Source organism: Lepidochelys kempii, chromosome 5, assembly GCF_965140265.1.
Source record: "Lepidochelys kempii isolate rLepKem1 chromosome 5, rLepKem1.hap2, whole genome shotgun sequence".
Lineage (NCBI taxonomy): Eukaryota > Metazoa > Chordata > Testudines > Cheloniidae > Lepidochelys > Lepidochelys kempii.
Window position 1 is genome coordinate 100,554,168 of NC_133260.1, and position 23,365 is coordinate 100,577,532.

General features: G+C 40.2%; 1 protein-coding gene across 9 annotated transcripts in view; it reads right to left on the reverse strand.

Annotated features, from left to right (window-relative positions):
• Positions 1-23,365, reverse strand: part of PIP5K1B (phosphatidylinositol-4-phosphate 5-kinase type 1 beta) — a 166,721-nt gene that overhangs the window by 13,373 nt on the left and 129,983 nt on the right. For 8 of the 9 annotated variants that reach the window (XM_073345200.1, XM_073345199.1, XM_073345193.1 and 5 more), the window contains one exon: positions 5,207-5,324. The exons of the other annotated variant lie outside the window; for it this stretch is intronic. In XM_073345200.1, the coding sequence (XP_073201301.1) occupies positions 5,207-5,324 (118 nt within the window). The remainder of the gene's footprint in view (positions 1-5,206; positions 5,325-23,365) is intronic. 9 annotated transcript variants of the gene reach the window in all.

Below are 23,365 nucleotides of genomic sequence, written 5' to 3' on the forward strand. Positions count from 1 at the left end.
CATAATGATAAGCTAGTGGAAAAAATCCTCCACTCTGAGTCAGAACCTGGCAGTAACAAAAGGAAATGTCCTTTTCTGTGTCTCTTTCACAACCTGAAAAAATGTCATCACATAGTTTTCCTGGTTTTCAGTTTTGAAAATATGGTCACCTTTACATTATTTGTCATCAACGTGCTTTCAAACTGGTCTTCCCCTTCCCTCCTCGTCATACATTCAGAACAGCAGCTGCAGGAGAGTATTGTTGCATTTCTACCCAGCTTTAAGAGTTTAAGAAGCAACAGCCTCTAATGCCGAGTGAAACTAACCAGGACTGTGATCGGCAATGGACTTCCTGGAAAAGTGACTGCAGGAGTATGGCACTTCACTTCCTTTACCCACCTGCTGAAGTGAAGAAACTGATTGACAGAGCCAGAAGAGTACCCAGAAGTCACCTACTAAAGGACAGGCCCAACAAAGAAAGTAGCAGAACGCCACTAGCCGTCACTTTTAGCCCCCAACTAAAACCTCTCCAGCGCATCATCAAGGATCTACAACCTATCCTGAAGGACGATCCCTCACTCTCACAGATCTTGGGAGACAGGCCAGTCCTTGCTTACAGACAGCCCCCAAACCTGAAGCAAATACCCACCAGCAACCACACACCACACAACAAAAACACTAACCCAGGAACCTATCTTTGCAACAAAGCCCGTTGCCAACTGTGTCCACATATCTATTCAGGGGACACCATCATAGGGCCTAATCACATCAGCCACACAATCAGAGGCTCGTTCACCTGCACATCTACCAATGTGATATATGCCATCATGTGCCAGCAATGCCCCTCTGCCATGTACATTGGTTAAACTGGACAGTCTCTATGTAAAAGAATAAATGGACACAAATCAGACATCAAGAATTATAACATTCAAAAACCAGTCAGAGAACACTTCAGTCTCCCCGGTCACTCGATTACAGACCTAAAAGTGGCAATACTACAACAAAAAAATCTTCAAAAACAGACTCCAACGAGAAACTGCTGAATTGGAATTAATTTGCAAACTGGACACCATTAAATTAGGCTTGAATAAAGACCGGGAGTGGATGTGTCATTACACAAAATAAAACTATTTTTATTTTCCCCCCTACTGTTACTCACACCTTCTTGTCAACTGTTGGAAATGGGCCATCCTGATCATCACTACAAAAGATTTTTTTTCTCCTTCTGATTATAGCTCACCTTAACTGATCACTCTCTTTATAGTGGGTATGGCAACACCCATTGTTTCATGTTCTCTGTGTATATAAAATCTTCCTTCTGTATTTTCCACTGCATGCATCCAATGAAGTGGATTTTAGCCCACGAAAGCTTATGATCAAATAAATTTGTTAGTCTCTAAGGTGCCACATGTACTCCTCGTTGTTTACACTTCCTTAGCAATCCCCAATATTGGTAGTTTGTCACAGGCATTCACAGTGCAACATGTAATATACATTAGACATAACAGACCCAATTCTGATCTCACAGTAGCATAGACAGGAAGCGAGTAACTCCACACCAGTTTAAAATTAGATGAGAATCAGGTCCAGTAGCTATGAATAAATTTCTGCTGGCTGATGCCCATATAAAAAGACCAGAAAACAAATGGCCAAAAGAAACAGTGTAAAATGGAAGTTCTCTGTCCTGATTTTGGCTTCCCCACAAAATTCATGAAATACTCTGGAGGCCTTTCACAACAGAAGCCATGTAGGAGGTTTTCAGGTAGGTGTGGTCTATACATTTGTCTGTGTAAACCCCTTTACTTTTCTATGGCATGTAAGCAGCACCTCAAACCTACAGCTTGGATTACTCCTATTCTGGACTGAAATCTCCTTTGCAGGGCTTGGCGATTGTGCTTGGAGATGGCAAAAACAGTCAAGATGACATTTGCAGGATTATGTGCACCTGTTTCTATGATGAAGTAGTGCAGTTCCATAATTTGTCCATTCATACAACACCCAATAAACAAGAGCTCTTGTCTGCAACTCTTTATTTCTACCAAAAAACCCCCAAGTTTACCCGACCATCTAAATTATTTGTTATACATGATATTGTTCAGAGCTAGGTACTCTGCCCCCTCCCCTGTAGGTAGTAAATCCATTTTATTATACTATTTTCCTGATTCATAGGGAATATTAAGGACTTAATAAAATAGGATCAGTCATGTCTTTATCCTAAGAAGCTTAGCACTTCAAAGCAAGAGGAGTAAGGCAATGGAGTTATTGAAATGAAGCAAGTTAAAGTATTATACATTAGAATATCTAACAGATAAGGTTTTAGAAACTTGCCTTGCAACAAAACCATTGATAAGGATTATTAACCAGCCTGCTAAGATAACCGTCAAATGACATTTAAACAGGTTTTCCATTAATGACTGACTCATGTCAATATCTTTTATGATGATGTTCAACAGATGCTTAAATCTATTTGAAAGTAAAGTAGTCATCTTTGATTCATCTAGTTTTCCTAGGAAATGCATGACTAGAATTACCAGTGTTGGTGCTTTGTCCATGAAAACCATTTAACCATGATCCTAAACACAGAAAATGGAAGTGCACTCTGATCTCCCAATTCAGAATTAAGCTGAAATTAGATCACTGCTGCTTCAGTCCCAAGCCTTATTTTCATCACAGATTTACCATTGTTTCAAACTATATATACACGATGATCTAATAAGGTCTTCAGATATAAAAGGCTTTTCCATACAGACTGTGTCACTGATCCTTCCTTCCTCCAGCATCCAAAGTCACAAGACATGCTGGTCTGGGACATCCGTTTGATTCTTTTGAAGTAGTTGGCAGATGCAGAATAAGGTTGTCTACGCTATAGCCTATGTCAGCATAATTTATGTCAATCAGGGGTGTGAACAAACCACCCCCCCCCCCCCGAGCGACATAAGTACGCCGACGTAAGTGCTTGTATGCCCCGCGCTGTCGACAGGAGAGAAACTTCTGCCGCCTACAGAGGTGGTTATTTTATGCTGGCATCAAGTGTCTTCACCATAGACATGGCCTCAGACCCTTATCAGTTGGGTGACATAAGCTTTTGTTCTACTATAAAAAAAGAGTTATGGAGACAAGGTTGACGACCTTCAGGGCACAGTTTAAGTTCTTCCTATTTGTCCAGGCTTTTTGCCTAAGGGGCAGAGTGCTGTGTACACAGTCTTCTCTAAGGGGTAGGGATTTTAGTTACATTGCCATTCACACTGATCAATAAATTTAGTGTTTTAATCAGTTTTGTATATTCACCCAGAGGCAAAGAGATGAAATGTGTTACCTTCACCTTGAATGGTCACTTACAACATGTTAACTCGTTATGCTAAACAATCTATTCCACCTTGTATTTAGCTATGACATTGAGTACCTTTTGCAGACCTGAAGAAGAGCTCTGTGTAAACTTGAAAACTTGTCTTTCACCAACAAAAGTTGGTCCAATAAAATATATTACCTCACCCACTCTGTCTCTCAATAAATCTAAAAATACATTTAAAATACATACCTCTGTGAGAGTCATAATGAGAAAGTTTATCACTTTAATTAAATCCAAACTAAGTTATTCCCACCACTGGATTTCCCAGCACGTTCTGTCTTTTGTGCATCTTTCTTTTAGACTGTAGTCTTTATTTTGGGGTTTAAGTGTCCAGTAGCATTTGTGCTAAGCAAATAATTAAAAATAAGCATATTATAGTTTTCTAAGCCAAATAAAATGTTTCATCTAGACTGGATTTTTTGGGAGGGAATGAAGGGAAGAGAGATCCATGTAACTGCTCTTTATATCTCCATTTTCCCTGATTTCCAACCTTACCAAGTGCTCCATCGGTGGTAAATATTAATGTCAACAACAAACTAGCAACAAAGTGGATTTATACAAATAGAGTAGAGTGTAATGGATTGCTTGATGGACACAAAATTGTCAGTTAAACCAGTTCTATATCTAAGTGAGCACTGGCTGCTTGCTACTGGTATAGAAGTGGAGAGCAATGACTGTTACATGGGTGGGATTATTAAATTAGTACCGATAAAATTGGTGTTCTACACATTCAGTTTTGCCTGGCTAGAAAACTACTTAGGAGAGAGAACATGTGGTGTGATAGCACATGTAAAGTGCAAGGACAGCATGGGGATCTGAAACACAAACCACTGTAACAGACCTACTGGATCCTGTGGGACAAGAAAGCTAGGAAGCATGAGACATCAGGAAAAACAGAACCTTAGGATAATCTTTTTCTAAGTGCTAAATAATTGTCACAGACATAGTTTCCTTTTTTCTCCACTGTAATTCATGCCAAAGTTTCACACAAAAACCTCCTGCCTTCATCCTATTAATCTTTTGCTTGCTCCATTTTTGAGGAAATTTCTATTTTCCATTTTAAAAACCCAAACCCCTTAGAAAAACAGACCCAACACAATATTGTCACATGAAATTGAATGTGTTTGGGTGGTGGAGGGAGAGACAGCAAGTATTGATTTTATTACAAAATGCTGTCTTCATGCTGGGATTTCCAAATGGACCTGAAAGAGATATATATCCAAATCCCTATTAAAATCCAATTGGATTTGGGTGTCTTTGGGCCTTGAAAATCCTAGACATAGTTATCAGAGTTATGTAGATAATCCAAACTGTGGGCTTATAAAGGCGTTTCTCACTTCAAATAATGAAATTTCCTGTACAGCAAAACAGACTGCTCACTGGGAACCATAGCAAAAGAGGAAAGCTGTAACTTCAACATACTTCTGCAGCCACATCATTAAGAGTGAAAAAGGAACCGCTATTTATTTTAAGTCCAGCTGTGCAAAACCACTTGTTTTCTTCTTCACAAATATTTGTGTGCAGAAATGAGTTTTCAGGTCTCGGAAAACTAAGCTGCAACACTATGAAAAGTTCAAGGTGAGAAGTAAAAAAAAAGTCTGCTTTTCCACAAGATTGTAAAAAAATTATTATTGCCAAGGTACATTGAGAAACGTTTTGGCATATTTCTTAAAGAATACAACAGTGAATCATCACAGTGAATATTTGAATTCTTTAAGATCCTGATTCAGCAGGGTACTTAAGTGTGTGCTTAAGTTTAAATACTTGGAATATTTCAGTGGGACTATTGTGATCTTAAAGCTGGGCATGCACTTAAGAACATAAAATTAGAAGAAATCATAAATTAAGAAATGGAAGCAACACAGTCCGACAACTTACTAAATAGACATCCAAAACTGAAGCATTATCATTTTCCATTTCCAGTGTGCTCTGTTCTGAAGTCAAGTAGATGGCACTGTCTTCTAGGGTGAATGTTGAACTCGAAGGTAACCCTTTACTGAAAATACAGAGGGGGGGGATATAATGAACACAAAAGCAAATTATACAGAGAAAAAAATTCCTACAAACTTCATCTCTTATGTTTGTGTACTATTTTACAACCTCCCCTCCCCCCTTCTTCAGTACTATACTTTTTAAGACAAAAAGTACAAATATGGCTGATTCCTGGTTAGCAAAAAGTGCTCACGTACAACTAATGTGTCTTATCCGCACATTTCTATTGGTTGGGTTGCATTAAATAAAGTGCTATCAGGAAGAAATGATGCTCTTTCTGAACACTGTAGGCCAAATTCCGCTCAAAGTTGCATCAGGGTAAATCTGGAGTAACTTCATTGTTGTCAGAAGAGGTATTCCAGTTTTCACCAGATGTAACTGGGAGACAAATTTCCTGCTGTGCCCTTAATTTTTAAATTAAACCCAATGGCGAGCGTAATAGTCCCCCCCATAACATAAAAGTCTAAAGCGTCCAAACAATACTCCCTATCCCCTACTTCAATTTGGTACAAAAGAAAAGAAAAAACTGACATTTTAGCCTCCCAACCATGTGATCAGGTTATACTGTGATCAATAGATTATCATGTTTTTCCTGTTTCGCTCATCCTGAATTACAAACAGAGTCATTACTTTGACTATGCAGCCTATTATTTGTTACGCTGAAGTACCAGTGCTTTCTTCATTTGGCTTACGTTAACTGTTATGTGTGAGGGAACACCCATAACAAGACTGCACCCACACACAATTCAGAGTAACGGAAGTTCAATAATTGAGGACTGACCATATTGAATTCTGATGTGCAAATATGGGATTATTCAGGGAAAAACTTTCAAAAGCATGTTCCAAGGCAAAAAAAAAAAAAAGTATGGAAGGGTGCTAGTGGGTGCAATTAATGCAGTTGTGCGTATGTAGGGCTAATTCGTTATCCACTGGGTGTAATGAGCTGATTTTAATGAATAATCGTAGGAAGGAAGTGTGAAACTGCAGGGGGTTTTGCACTTTTTTTTGCAGGAAGAGCTTGGGCCTTCATTTTTAAAAATTGTCCCTTAAGGGTGGGATTTTCAAAAGGAGTTTAAGAGTGACCTGCCCACCTTTCACTGAAAGTCAATGCCACTGTGGTGCAAAAAATCCCATCCTAGATTTTTAGTCCCAGATTTTCAAAGATGGTCATCCTTGCTTTATCCACAAACATCCCAGGCAGCCACCTACAGTGCTGCCACTCCAGGACCTAGGAAAGAAGGATTCATTTCTTCCTCCCCTGAAGAACTTTCCAGTCTACAGTTGACTGCTTGGGTTGTGTGCTAGGGACAGGTTTTGCTCCTACGTGTATGCCTAAGAAAATGCACATCAAATACGACAAGAGTATTTGTCATTGCGCCAGTCAGTATTATTAACGTCTCCTTTTCAGAATCAGTAAAATTAGCACTCAAAATATAAAACAAATACAAACAGAATATAAAACATGATTGATAAAAATGCCCAATACACCTGATGCCACACTAGTATTAGATGCATACAATTACATTAAGATAGTATTCTTACTTTTGTTATCTAGTGCACTGGGTGTCTTTTCAATAATAAGGCTTTATTCCCTTTCCTTCTGGGCTTATCCAATTCCCACTGACTTCAGGGGAAGTTGGATAAGACCCTCTATTTATATGCTATCTAGTAACATTTCAGTCACACCACTTTCATTTAACTAAAGACAACAAACAATGAATAAAGCCAGTCTGCCAGGGTAGCACTGGAAGTGCTTCTTGAATGTTGACTATGTTTTATCATCTTACACAAATAAAGCACTGGCTTGAAAGATGTTGTCCCTGGCAAAAAAAGAAAAAAGAAAAAAAAAAAGAATTAAACAGAAACAAGAGTTGTTTAGGTCTCATATTTCAATAAACTCATGGGGCCTAATTCAAACCTCAGAATGTACAAAGGTGCACACACACATGGCCATGAAAGGAGGGGAATTACACAGAGGGTGTGGGGTAGCTGCTATTTATGTAGGGATGGGGGCAGGTGTGATTGTAGAGACCAAAGGTCACCCTCCACTTTGGAAGACAGTGCTTCAGGCAGCTGGGTGCAGAGCAGACTGGCAGGCTGCAGTTTATAGCAGGCTGTCAGTGCTGTTTTGTAATGTTTAAACAGAAATAATTTAAATGGTTAAACACAAGTCCTTCATGCCCTAATAAGACTACCGCCTCCGCCACCATCACACACAGTGGCTTTTCTACCCTGCCCCCAAAAGCTGCAGAGCTCACATTCTGCAAGTCCTCTATGTTGGGAGCTAGAGAGACTGAGTGTGAGAGTTGGGTCAGGACATTTTAGCTGTTTCCCCCTATAAATCAGCCAAGGGTGGTTCTGTGACTACTTGGAACAAAATCTTCTACTTCTACTCCAGTTAGTTTATTGTTTCATTCAAAGCTCCAGAAAGAACCTGGTACTAGACTTTCTTTTCTAGAACATACTGCTCTCCTTTCCTTACTAGTATATTATTTCCTGCTACAACTGATGTTGCTGTAGCCTCCAGTGGTTAAAAGAAAAGGAGTACTTGTGGCACCTTAGAGACTAACCAATTTATTTGAGCATAAGCTTTCGTGAGCTACAGTGGCTAGAGCGTGAACAGCAGTGACACGATGCTAAGGGCTGTGATTTTCATTCTGGCACTTAGTGAACTGTCGTTTTTGTTACTATGCAGATAGAATCCATTTCAGTAGTTAGCGGCAGTAATGGTTTCATCTTTAAAAATATGTAGAGGTGCTGTCTTCACCTTACCAGATGCCCATCACCACACAGAGCAAGGAAGGTTGGTGGTTTCCATGGTAGAGACCCACCATGCAACAGCGAAGTGGGTATAAGGCAGCAGTAGAGGGAAAAAGAAAAGAAGAAGGGTGGAAAGAGAAGACAAAGAGATGCTACTCTTAATGGTCACAATCCAGTCATCCAGCCATGAACTTTCTATGAGTAGGGCCCTACCAAATTCACAGCCATGAAAAACACACCATGGACCATGAAATCTGGTCTCCCCCCTCCCCCCCCGGTGAAATCTGGTCTTTTGTGTGCTTTTACCCTAGACTATACAGATTTCATGGGGGAGACCAGCGTTTCTCAAGTTGGGGGTCCTGACCCAAAAAGGATTTTCAGGGGGGTCGCAAGGTTATTTTAGGGGGTTGCGGTATTGCCACCCTTACCTCTGCGCTGCCCTCAGAGCTGGGCAGACGGAGAATGGAGGCTGGGCGTCCTGCCCTGAAGGAGGCGCCCTGCCAGCAGCAGCACAGAAGGAAGGGTGGCAACACTATACCATTCCGCCCTTCCTTCTCTGGTGCTACTGGTGGCAGCTCTGCCTTCAGAGCTGGGCAGACGGCCTGCAGCCGCTGCTTGTCAGCTGCCCAGCACTGCTGCCAGCAGCAGCAGCAGCGCAGAAGTAAGGGTAGCAGTACCACAACCCCTCTGCAACTCCTTTTTGGGTCAGGACCCCTACAGCTACAATACGTGAAATTTCAGATTTAAATAGCTGAAATCAAGAAATTTACAATTTAAAAAATCCTATGACCGTGAAATTGACCAAAATGGACCGTGAATTTGGTAGGGCCACATCTGTGAGGCAACAGTAGGGAGAGAAATAAAGACATGCATATAAGGGAAAAGATATATGCAAGAGGGCAGAGTAAAGAGCCTAATGATAAGATAAATCATCTGTTTGGGAGTTAAGACCCTGAGGGAAAGAAGGCATTGCAGGAGAAAAAAGAAGAGGAATGAGGCAATAGGAATTGCATGAGCCAGCACATTTCTTCCTGTAACTGAACTCCCCAAAGGTATCTACATGGACAGCAAGCTGCCTCTTGCTTCTGTGACTATCATTTCAAATGGTCAGAGGTCATCCCTTTAGCAGCCATTCATAACAAGGTAACAGTCTCCAGCACAGAACTGTTTATTAGATGGGGCCTTCCCCAGGTGGTCGTAAGATTTCAGTTGATCAGGTCCCATGCTTCAGGGGAAGCACACTGTTTGGTGGGATAGCAACAAGGAAATCACCATCCTTCCTTTCTTTCTATAGAAGGTGGGGTAGAAAGTAAAAGCTCAATAACAAATCCTTGAAAAAGACATGCTCCGAGCTACCTGGTGAAAAAGAATGCACAACCCAAGATAAAGGCTGTCTCAAATACTGTGAAAAAGCTGCAGTGTCTCAACGGGCTGGCCATGTTACAAGAACTAGAGAAACTGGATTCTATGTGTGATAAAATGGAGCGCAATAGACTTCAATGGTAGGGACAATAGTAACCAACACCAGAAAAGTTGTTGTCAGAAGCCTTTGCAGCACAAATAAAATGTCACCTTTGTCCCAGGACAGGGATGGTCAGGTGCACTCACGTTTCATAGGCAGCTCTTCATTTTGCAGTGAACAGAAAAAGGTTCTGATGATGCCAAAAAGAGTAATACAGGAACCTGCAGTATCCTTGTGGCAGAACAGAGCTTCGTTTTAATCTACCTGGACATTCAGTAACTGGAAAATTATAGAAAATGTAACTGATACTATAAGATACTACAAGAAAATGTTAACTTCTACAGATTTTTTTTTTTTAATCAGCACTTTGCAAACTTGGAACAGCAGGTAGAAGCTCCCCTTTATTTATATACCTGAGAAGCTTGTGTCTTATTTTTAGGTGAAGCATCTGGTTTGGAAACATTGCTGGAAAGGGCATGTGAACAAGGACTGTCAGTACTGGGAAGCTAATCTGTAAAGTGAGTAAAGGAGAAAGTGGAAATTCTGAGTCACTGGCACATTAGTTTGCATTTGGAACCCACGCTGGTGCCAGAATACAGGCTATATAGCCTTTGCCAAGAGCTAAATTCTGCCACACATTAAGCTGCAGTTTAATGTTTATTGATAATACTATAATGTCACTTCAGTAACACACTGTCTGCAGCAAACTAACACAGACCCTCCAAACGGAAATACAGAAGAACATACCGCCTACGCCAACAAGGCTCCTCAGTTGGAAATCAGTCTGATGGCAGAAACCACTCAGTCTTTTAGGTTTACTAAAATTGTTTTCTTCATTGTGTTATGACAATTTCTAGAACAGTTGGAAAGACCATGCAATATGCTGAAACTATGTTGGAAGCTATGTTGAAAGCTAAACGTACTCTGGTTGTCTTTTCCTTTCAGAGGTATATGATGAGAATCAAACAGGCCTTCCATTACTGTTTGCTGAGCAACTGGATTCAAGTTTGAAAGGTACTGTAATCTGCCATTGTGTTATAGCATGGAGAACAGCTGAACGCCCTCCCTCCTCCTCAGCACAATCTGGTAAATTCACACAAGTGAACAGACTCTAGTTTTATCTCCTTCTCACTAGAACAGATATTGCTTGAGAAAGTAAAACCTTTACCTACTTAGATGCATTGTAAAAACCCTGCCTTGGACGTGAGATGCAACAAGTACATTGATTTTGTCGTGGTAAAGGATTACTCACATAAATCAGGGTTGCGGGATTGGGCACAAAGTTACTGATAGAATAATCAAAACTAAGCTAAACCTATGATAAATATGTAAAAGCACAACTCTTACATACTTACATACTGCTCCTAGCTTTTTAACAAGTGAAGGTAACAATGTCAGACTAGGTCAAAAAAATGGACAGCACAAAAATCTGACAAACCTATTTGAGGGGGAGGGTGGAAATCAACAGACTGGAAATCTGGTAGGAAACCCCTCAAACCTTCCTAAATCTGAACACAGACATTTTTATTCTTCAACAAAATCTCCTGTCTTATTCTTACTTATTTTTATTGAATTGTACTTGTTATTTAAAAGGTCCCAAAATAGAAAATACTGGAAAATGCTAGCCACAGAAAAGATATGGCATTGAAAATGCAAGCTTCTCCCTACGCTGCTCTGTCAATAAGCTTTGACTCTGGTCTACCTGTAGGAGCGATGGGATCATTTAGTCTCCATGCTAATTCGATATATGCCTCCGCAGAACTCCAGCAAGTGTGCCAATTAGCAGAATGAGCATAAATAGATTTTTTTTGGGGGGGGGTGATATGGACATATCTTGTAGGAACTGAATTGAAACTATCAACTGCTTTCATATAGGCCAAATTAATGTCACAGTTTCTTCAGTATAAGGGCGACTGGATGGTTTTGATCTAATGTATTGTTACTATCATCTAATGTAGCTGAACTTTATAGATGAAGTGGACACCAAGTACTCATTACTCGAGTACTCACAATGTTTACCCCTATGCAACAGCACCTAGAATAGCTGCACACTGACAACTTTCTCATAAACATGAGGGTTTCATGATAGAATATTAAGCTTCTCTGAGGCAGCCTACAGCACATCATCCCTGGATATGAAGTTTTCAAAGGCAGTGCTTAAAGGAGGGCAGAAAACAGCCTTGTTTCACAATGGCTAAGTAAAGTAGTGGATACGTGGGCAGTAAAACAGATGTCTTAACAAATGAGCTTTTAAAAGCTGTGGAAAATGCATCCACATACATGTACATATTTGCATAGACAACTCACTCTTCATGGGCCCATTTGGTATGATTGAATAATTAGTCTAATACAGGTCAGCAGTGGCATCTTTGCTGAAGCCCAACACTGCTTTTCGGTCTACAAAAAAGGAACAAATTGTATTATAAGGAAACTATCAATAATATTTTGTTTGCACTGCAATCCCTATTAACTTCCAAAGATATAGCTACTGAAAAACAATAAGCAGGACTAACTTTTTTAAATGCTGGCTTTGAAGTGAAGTAGATTGACAGGAAGGTTCTTTTGTGCTCCCAGACCTAAGCTAATTGCAAACTAAAACTTGTGAATCAGTAAACATCATGGAAGCAAGAGATCTATTCCATGAAAATGAGTGAGTCAATGCTTTTATGCAGCTTCCATTGTAAATCAAAACAGCAGTTGGCATACATTTTCAGCACAATAGGGTGTCACAAGAGACCACATTTAAAAACCTACTCAGTGTTTTGCTCCCTGCTACAGAAGGTGCTACAAGTGGGCAGCATGTATAGCCTCTGGGAGGCTGGATCTTGATTCAGTTACTCATCTGACCAAAAAACCTCCAGCTGGTAATGACTGGGTCCAGCTGGAGAGAATGTAATCCTTCCTACAGAAGCCAGTCAGAGTGAGTTCTTAAGTCACTCGCTCACTGAGTTTAGATGGAGGAACCAGTCTATCACACGATGGGAGACTCTGGTTACAAGAAGCCCTCTTCTCCTTCGCTAGTTTATACTCTGGCTGTAAGAGGCCATTAGATATGGACCAGCCTTTTAAACCTCAAAATTATTGTTTGTCTCTTGTACCTGGCTTTGTCTTACCTGACTGGTCACATCTTTCATTACGTTAAAAGACCTTCCAAAGCTACTGAGCTATAATTTTTACATAAAAACTTTTGCTGGTAGTTTTTGCAGCCTTGGTAGTTTATTACTTGTTGCTGAGGATCTCTAGTTAGAATAGATGACTTATGACAAAGCATAAACTGTCAGTTTTTGTCACAGATGTTGGATCCTTATTTGATATCTTTAGCTGTTGTTGATTCATCTATTTGCCTCCTACTATCTACATGGGCAGACAGTCGACCAAATATTTCTTTTGGGAACCAGAAAATTCTTCTTACTCAATTAGGGATTTGTTTTTTTGCTGTTCATTCACTGGGAGATTTAATAGTACAAAGTATGCAAAAGTTGTAACAAAACCTAAATATTTGCCTCTAGTTTCTAACATCACCATCAAAGATAATATTTTAATGATTTGTCAACACAAGGAATAGTTTCATAAAATGAAATATAGAATCATAGAAATGTAGGACTGAAATGGACTACAAGACGTCATCTAGTCCACCTCCCACCTACCTGAGGCAGGATCAAGTATACCTAGACTATCCCTATAGATGTTCGAATAACCTGTTCTTAAAAACCACCAGTGACAGGGATTTCACAACCTCCCTTGATAATCTATTCCAGCACTTAACTATCGTTATACTTAGAAAGTTTTTCCTGATTTCTAACCTAACTCTCCTTTGCTGCAGATTAACCTTTGCTGGTTACTTCTCGTCCTACTTTCTGTGGACGTGGAGAACAATTGATCACCATCCTTTTTGTAACAGCCCTTCAGATATTTGAAGGCTTGTCAGGTTCAACCTCAATCTTCTTCTCTCAAGAAGAAACATGACCAATTTTTTTTAAACCTTCCTTCATAGGCCAGGTTTTCAAAACTTTTTATCATTTTTGTTGCTGTCCTCTGGGCTTTCTCCAATTTGTCCACATCTTTTTTAAAAGTGTGGTGCCCAAATCAGCACACAATACTCCAGGGGAAGCCTCACCAGTGCCAAGTAAAATGGAACAATTACCTCCCATGTCTTACATATGACACTCCTGTTAATACACCCCAGAATTACATTAGCCTTCTTTGCAACTGCATCACATTGTTAATTTATATTTAATTTGCGATCCATCCCAGATCTTTTCTGCAGTATTACTGCATAGCCAATTATTCTCCATTTTGTAGGTGTGCATTTGATTTTTCCTCCTTAAGTGTAGTACTTTGCTGCAATATCATAATACCAATTTCTGGCTCCACAACGCCTGTCCAGCCTATGCTTAGAGCAGGGATCTCAAACTGAAATGACCAGGAGGGCCACATGAGGACTAGTGCATTGGCCCAAGGGCCGCATCACTGACACCCCCCTTCGCTGCCCCTGGCCCCGCCCCCACTCCACCCCTTCCATGAGGCCCCGCCCCCATCCCAACCCTTCCCCGAAGTCCCCATCCCAACTCCACCCCCTCCCAGCCCTCGGGAGGTGTGGCGGAGGCTCAGGGCAGGGAGTTGAGGTGCAGGAGGTGTGCAGGGTACGGTAGGGGGCTCAGGGCAGGGAGTTGGGATGCAGGGTGCAGAGGGGTGAGGGATGTGGCAGGGGGCTCAGGGCAGGAAGTTGGGGTGCGGGGTGCAGGAGGGGTTTGGGGCATGGGCTCCGGCCTGGCGCTGCTTACGCACAGCAGCTCTGGGGTGGCAGCGGCGAGCACCGGGGCACCTGCCTGCCCTGGCCCCGCTCTGCTCCAGGAAGCAACTGGAACCACGTCCCTGCGGGGGGGTGACGGACAACGGCACAGGGCTCCGTGTGCTGCTCTTGCCGCTCCTCCAGGTACCTTCTCTGAAGCTCCCATTGGCCGTGGTTCCCTGTTCCCGGCCAATGGGAGCTGCGGGGGGTGGTGCCTGGAAGCGAGAGCCACGCACAGAGCCTTCTACCCTCCCCACTACCCAGGGGCCGCAGGGACCTGGTTCCGGCCGCTTCAGGGAGTGGCGCGGGGCTTGCAGGCTGTAGTTTGCCCACCCCTGGTCTGGAGGTAGGCAGAGGGGCGGGGGGGGGGCATGGGGAGCTTGGTAGGCCACACAAAAGAACCCCGGGGGCCGCATGTTTAAGACCCTGGCTTAGAGGAATAGCTCAGTCTGGCTTTTTCATGTAAATTTCCTTGGTTAGAGTACATTCAGAATTCTTTGCATTCTCTAGGCCTCTAAAAATTGAAAATGATTAGACTTATTTTAAAAACATGAAATCCCTAATCAAGTTGAGATTAGAGGATATTAATAAGCAATTAGACATAGCAGTTATTTCCATTACAAATGTGTCTCCTTGGATCCCCTTTGTTAAAAACAGCCCTGGGTATGCAAGTTATTTAGACAGTTTGTCCAACAACAAGTTAAGGAGCTCTCAGTATTCAATCTATGCAGTCAGAAGACTTAGGTATGTCTACACTGAAGAAAAAAAAAAAAGAAAAGGAAAAAGAAAGAAAGAAACCTGTAGCGGCAAATTTTAGAGCCCAGATCAACTGACTTGGGTTCATGGGGCTTATGTTCTGAGGCTTAAAACAGGAGGATAGACCTTCCCACTTGGGGGTGGAGCCCAGGCTCTGAAACATGGCGAAGGGGGTGGGTCTCGGAGCCTGGGCTTCAACCTGAGTGGCAACACCTACATTGCTATTTTTAGCCCCATAGCCCAAACCCTGCTAAAGCCCTGAGTCAGTTCACTGAGGCTCTGAGACTTGCCAACCGTGGTTCCCTCTCCCCTTCTCCCAGTGGAGACATGCCCTCAGAAGGCTGATGTACTGGCATCAAGAAATATAACCACCTCTGTCCATGCAACTCTGAGCAGGTGGAAGACCTACCCAATTATTTATTTTGTTGTAATCTGTATTGCACTTGAGGTCAAAATGGCTTTCCATGTTTTTGCCTTTTTCTACGACCTCACAGAAAACAGAGTATTTATTAGGAAATGACATATCTGATCAAAGCGATTGCCCTATTTGCATGGTCAGCCAATAAAATAAGGAAATGGCAAGTGGCATGGTGCATATATATGGCTTAATGGCTTTATGGTCTTTTGACATTTGTATTTATAGGTATTTGAATATTCTAAAACTTTGGATTTAATTTTAAATTTTACAGTAATATATTTTGGTTTTGGTGCACTGGTCTCTGGCTAAGTCACTATTAATAAACTTGACCTGCTTGTAGTACTTTGCACTTGCCTAGAGTGAGTTTCATCTGGCTGATTTCAAATCAATTCTCCAATCTGTCAAGGTTGTGTTGAATTCTAATTCTGTCCTTTGAAGTGCGAGCAACCCCTTCCAGCTTGGTGTCACCCATAAATTTTATGAACACTCTCCACTCCATTATCCAATTCATTAATGAAAATACTGAATAGTATTGGATCCAGGACAAACCCATGCAGAACCCCACTAGGCTGGTCTTCCTAGTTTGACAGCAAACTATTGATAACTACTTTTGAGTAGCTCAGTAGAGCAGTACCATAAACTCACAAGCCAACTAACGCAAGATTTATAGCAAAGACACATACATTATTAAACATCCTCTAATGTCTCATTGAGTAAAAGAGAGTAACTCTCTAAATGAAGAAAAAAAATGATTTCTTTTCTGAAAGCCCAAATCAATCCATTGGTATCAGCAGTAAACAGTAATTTCAAATCTTGTATCTGAATTAATGAGTGAGTCAATATTCCTTCTGCTGTCAAAGTACCTCATGAAACAACCTAGACTTCAATAAAGAAAATTTCAAATTAAATTCTTCCTAGATTGTAAACTCCTCAGGGAAGTGATCATCTTTTGCTATGCATATGTGCAGTGCCTAATTCAAGGAGATATTTGGGCTACTGCAATTAATGTAATACAAATCAAACGGAAGCATTATGAGTTAAGATTACTTAGAATGCATACTTAAAAGTCTTGTCTACTTAGTATTCAGAGACAAAACCTTTCTGATAACTGGTTTAGGACCAGTGCAATACAGGGACAGATTTCTGCTCGTTTCCCCCCCGCCCTCAAATTTAGCCATTAATATTACATTAAAAACATGCTAAGGTTAGTGATTATATCACTGGACAGAAGGAATTCTATGCTTTCCAACGGCATAAATAATAATATTGTAGTGCATGTGGCTCAGAAAATATTGGACTTTAAAACTGTCAAAAACTTACATTGGCCTTTTGGTTTAGCAGTGCTTTTCTGATACTGATCCAACTCTGTATACATCAAATCCTGGCTTACAACACTATAATTTTCAGACCTATCACATTTTCCTCTTTTGTATAATACTTTAGTAGAAGGTTTCCTACTACTAAACCCTGTCACCAATCCCTAGCTTCAGTAAAATGTTTATCCTCAGGAGAAACAAATAACTGATATATTCTGGTGACACCATTTGTTTCATACTGTAGGCATAAAAAACTTTATGCATGGTGCATCAAAATCCAGAAATGTGTCATTACTGCCGGTGGAAGCCTTTTCTAAAAAAAGAAAGAAAGATAGCACAACCTTTCAAATGTGCAAAGCTTTGCATAAAAGATTAAATACTGCCTCAACCAACTTTCCAACCATTCAAACAAATTACTGCCTTCTCTTTTGAATCTTAAATTAGTAATTGAATTGAAACTGATGTGTATCAGTACTGCTCCAAAAAACTATATACAGTAAATGCACAAAATCTATTACTGCAACCCTTAAAATCATCAAAAGCCTGGAAGTGCAAAAGTTCAGGTTTCCATAGTGATGTCTACATAACTGCACACCATATAGGTTTTAAGGTACACATTTTATTGTGCAATAACAGATGAAGCCATGTATTTAACCAGAAAAACACTACTACTAAATATATGCGATAGCAACAGATTTTACATTGCATTAGAATTTTTTGCGTTTAGTTTTCCCAAGTTTTTCTTAAATGGAATGTTTCCCATGAGTAACACTAGCAATTAAACGGTCCCAATTAAGCTTAGCAGATCACACAAGTGAATGGGGTAAAAGTGGAATGAGGTCCCATCTCTGCTGTAGGTCTCATTTTGCTGAATACAAGTCAATGTTTTAGCCCTCCCCCCCCCCTTTTTTTTTTTTAAATAAAGAAGTGTAGTTAGCTTTCCATTGTAAGAAATTTCTATTTTAACTACCTCCTAGCTTGGAGGAGGGGAGAGGGCGGGAACAAAACAAACAGTTGAGTAGATTTTTCAAACTCTCCCATCTGCCCTCAAATATATTCATTTTCACAAGAAGTCCAGGCATAAGATGTTTCAGATCAAAATGTGAATGTTTCAGCAAGTTTTAACAGTAGAAAAACAAGGACGAAGATACAATATAAAGTGTTTTGCAACCTGAATTATAGTAATTATCAGTGATGTTTATGTTCTATAGAAATACACTATTAATGTTTCTTTCTGGATACCTTACTTTCTTCAAGCTATGGTATAAAAACTAGAGAGAACATAATAGTCAAAGAAACCATATATAGAAGAAATCTTATCTGATAGAAGTGGAGTAAGTTTTACTGTTTAATGTAACACCCATACAGAACTCACAAGGACAGATTATGCAAAGTCATGCAGTTAAATTAATTCATTGCATGTCCCACAAGTCACAGAAGGAAATGTTGCTTTTTATTTAGAAAGTGGATTTTTGACTAAAGGTATGTGTTTCATTATAAAGTTCTTCTGAAATGTATGGATTAGTTACTTTTAAATTAAACCTCACAAACAAGTCCTGAAGGTATTTACTTTGTGTTCTCATTGTTTTAAAATAGAATGCCACAGCCTTTGCCTCTGTATCTTGCAATTTTTGTGTAATTTTATGAACTGCTTAGTACACAGGCATGACAGAGGGACAGACTGCAAACAAAGACAGTAGGCAGAAGGGGAAGAGAGAACCACAGGAAACCGAGGAAAAGAGCAATAGAGAAAGGTAGGACAGAACAAAAGAGTTGGAACAAAGGAGCAGACAGGAACAATAGGGAGAAAAAAAGAAGCAATTGAAAAAACACAGCTAAGAGGCAGCAAACAGGAGAGAAATGAAGAAAGACTGAGAAAATCAATCCTACAGACACACCAGCTTGAATCCTCCAGAAAGGAGGTTTAGCTTAGGAAGGTACAGCAAGAAGTAGGAATTTTCTATTAATAGGAAAACTAAAGAGGAGACGACATGCAACATTTCTTCCCGTATTAACATACTTCCAAACTACATGAAGTTCTCAGCACATTCTGGTTACAGAAATCCAGTCCTTCTTTACCCCTTTACAAGCATAAAATATCCTGCTATATTTTATTTCTGTGCCCCCAAGCTCCCATTTAAAATATTTCAGTAGGTGGCACTGGACTTCCATAAAGACCATGACCTCACTGAGCTCTTTGCAGGTTTAAAAACAGAGTGAGTTCAGGCCCTTTTACACAATAATGGCAACGGATACTGCATGTGACCATTTTGGATATAATTGTTGTTTGTTTTTAAATTTTTGCTGTGTGAAGACGTTTTAGCACTCTGCTTCAGCAAATAGACAAACAAATATTGGCAGTCACTCACTTCTGTTACATAAACAATGCACAGGATTACATACCAGCATATACATTTTCTAAGGTAAGGTTGAACCCTTTCAAATAACAGGATTTGCATGTATGTTACTGACTATAGTCAAGCATTAAAACAACCACAGCATCAAAAGAAGACCTACTTGAGAAGGAGAAGTCAGTCTTTGAAGACTTCATAATGGGAGAAAATTTATTTCCTTATGAAATTAATATTTGGCACTGCTTATCTGGCAAAACCACTTACCTGAGACCCCCCCCTTTTGCCCCTACCCCAAAAAACCCAAAACCATGACAACTATCAATTCACAAATAGAAGAAGGTCAAAGGTCATTGACTAAAGTATTTATTACAGATTATTTTCCTTGCATTAGTCATCATTTTTCCCCGCTCGTTTCTGTTTTGTTGGTGAGGCCCAGCTACCCTGGAAATCCCAATTTTGCCATTCCCACCTGCTTCCTGCTGCAGTTATGGATTCTCTAATTCTCCTCCAGCTAGTCAAAGTTTGAAGAATGGCATGCTGAAAGGGAGCAGCCCAGTAGTGCTCAGATGCAGGTATTCAGAACGCTACTAATGTCAGGATTTTATGACTGTTTATAGGTCCCTGGCTATTTCACCTCAGTGACAAGCCTCTTTGCTGGGCCCTAGTGCATCGACTACCATTCAGTTGTGTGTGCTCTAATCTACAACAGAGCCCAAGATTCTCAAAACCCCATACTTGCACAGGTTTCAGAGTAGCAGCCGTGTTAGTCTGTATTCGCAAAAAGAAAAGGAGTACTTGTGGCACCTTAGAGACTAACCAATTTGAGCATAAGCTTTCGTGAGCTACAGCTCATTTCATCGGATGCATTCAGTGGAAAATACAGTGGGGATATTTATATACACAGAGAACATGAAACAATGGGTGTTACCATACACACTGTAACGAGAGTGATCACTTAAGATGAGCTATTACCAGCAAGGCGGGGGTGGTGGGGGGAAACCTTTTGTAGCGATAATCACGTTGGGCCATTTCCAGCAGTACAGCCACAGCCTTCAGCTTCAGCAAAGCACTTCTGCACATGCTTAACTTTAAGCACACAAGTAATGCCTCTGAACCCAGTGGAATCACTGAGGTAGCGAACACCTTCAACACAGACTAAGTTCCTCATGTCCATAGCACATACATGTGGTTTGAACTCTCTCGAGGGAATGCTGAGTTTCTTTCCTCTAAGAAACTTTTCCCTCCCACTGAAAAACAGTTAAATGCATGGTTGATAAAAAACCATTTATGTTTTAATAAATTAAAGCTAATACTCCAAATAAAAATCTGTCAAGCAACATCATGCTGTTCAAAATTAATGATTTGTTTTTCAACAGGCAATTAATGGATTCCATTTTCCCCACTGATGCATGAGCATATTCCTCTAACATTAATGGAAGTCATGTACACACACAGATAGATATAGAACTACTAAGCATACATGCAGTATAAATTTTCTTCAGTAAACATAATACAAGGATTCCTGTATACATACAAGCAGTTTCCTCATTCTGTACTTTATTCTAAGAGGCTTCCTAAAATACAGATACAGAACAACAGATTGGAATGATAATAAATAATTTAGCAAAGTAATAGTCTGTTACATATTTAAGGGCTGAAAACGGGTCATGTTTGTAAACAAATCTTTCAGTTTTAAATGTCAAAGCCTGCTTTAGGCTTCCTTTTTATCAAAGAAAGCTCATGGAGTAATAGCTTTGCAATCAAAGTTTCTCAAATTTAAAAACACATATCTAATCACCAAAATATCAAATTATTGATACAAAGTATCAGTTTCATTTAATCTTTTTTTCCCCACAAGGATCGAGATTTCCCAATGTACCATAAAGGTGTAGGCAAAATGTAAAACACATGCTTTATGCTACAGCACTTTATGTCCAAAGAAAAGGAAAGCAGCAATGGCGAGAAGGGATTGGTATATTTGCATTATCTGTCTCTGCGCATATGCGGAGACCAGGGCTGAGGACGCAGCAGGAAGTGTCCAGAATCATCCAAAAGAGTATGGTATAGAGTCACCTTTGAGGTGCAAAAACCCAGGACATCCAGGGTCATCCTGAGCCCATAAAACTAGACAGCTGTCAGTGTGTTCTGAACATCCTTACAGATCTCCTGGGGCAGCTACCTCAAGAAATGGACGATCCTGGGGAAACTTGGACACGTGGCAACCCCCGTGCATTAGCATTATTGAGCATGATCAGTGGGTTTCTTTAAACCAAATAAAAACCATCGTGGGCAAAATGTTCTGCTTGTCTTACATACTCTGCTTGAGGGCTGAGCCAGAGCTTACGGGGAAATATAATAGTAACTAAAAGCCCTAGGGGACTTTGGCTGAAGAAAATCATGTAAGGGAGGTGTGCTAGGTATTAGGCCTGGGTCATCAGAACCTGTGGCACTGTGGCTACAGAGCAAGATCTTTCATTCTGAAGCACAAGCTGAGGAGAGGCAGTCATCTAGTAATAGCAGAGGAAGAATTGCTAGCTAGAAGGATCCACGGACTAGACTTCTGTTTTGCTGACAAGCCAGAAGTATTTGATTCTGGAGAGACTCTTCCAGTCCTATTCCAATTCTATGGGATCCTGGTGATACGCACTACATTATAGGCCACAGTAAAGATGGAGACAATAATTGCTGAAGATGAACCGGGGGAAAAAAGAACAAGTTTATATGAGTGCACTAAAATACAACGTAGAAGTTATGCTAAAATCCTACATTTTTAGCAGCAGCAAAAAGTTTGTGAATGTCTGTATAGGAAGAACATGATGACAGATTCATTATCTAAAAGCCTTTATTTAAAAATTATTTCAGAGTATTTATATTTAATGAAAACAAAGAAAATACTTTAAATGGTTGTTTACTAAGCAAATTGTGTGGTACCACTGGATTAAAAACAAAGGCACTATCTGCTTTTGTAAAAGAAGAAGGATGATCTTGTTAGGGTGTTAAAGTAGCACTCAGGGAACCCTCGTCTCTGCCGCAGACTTCTTGGGAAAACCAGTAGGGCTGAAGTCTCTAAACCCAACTAGCCATTGATTTCATTGCATGGTAGAACTCCCGTAATACATACGCAAAAGGAGAATGAATTAAAGAAGCCTGTGCCCAAAGTCTCAAGGAGGAAAGGAGCTGAAGGCCTCCAGGACTCTCTCAAGTCAAAAGACACTGAAAGGTGGAATAGTACATATGGTAGGGATCCTGGGACCAGCACATGGCTGGTGTTTCTTACACAACCACATGAGCCTCAGTGCTTTTGCTTTCATAACCCCCCAAAACTATGCATTTCACTGCAAAAGGTTTGGACAAGCATAGTCCAGAAATGACTCAGTCCTATCAGTCTCCACATACATGCAGAAGCAGGCAGAGAAGTATACTTTTAGAAATGAAAGATGTTACCATGGCCAGAAAAAGATACACACTTGGTGATGGATTTTACATCATGTGCAAAGATAATACCAAGGCAAACATAAGCACATAGTTATAATGCTTAGTTGTGCATTTCTGTACAATCTGTAGCTCCGTACGCATGTACTCTAATTAGGGCTGTCAAGCAATTAAAAAAATTAATCACAATTAATCACACTGTTAATAATAGAATACAATTTAAATAGTTTTAGATGTTTTCTACATTTTCAAATACACTGATTTCAATTACAACACAGAATACAAAGTGCACAGTGATCACTTTATATTTATTTTTTATTACAAATATTTGCACTGTGAAAAACAAAAGAAACAGTATTTTTCAATTCACCTAGTACAAGTAGTAATGCAATCTCTTTATCATGAAAGTTGAACTTACAAATGTAGAATTATGTACAAAAAATAACTTATTTTTGAATACAATGTAAAACTTTAGAGCCTACAAGTCCACTCAGCATAGCTGGTGTTGCAAGATATTTACGTGCCAGATGTACTAAAGATTCATATGTCCCTTCATGGTTCAACCACTGTCCAGAGGACATACACCCACACTGACGACAGGTTCTACTCGATAACAATTCAAAGCAGTATGGACCGACGCATGTTCATTTTCATCATCTGAGTCAGATGACCCCAGTAGAAGGTTGATTTTCTTTTTTGGTGGTTCGGATTCTGTAGTTTCCGCATCAGAGTGTTGCTCTTTTAAGAGTTCTCAA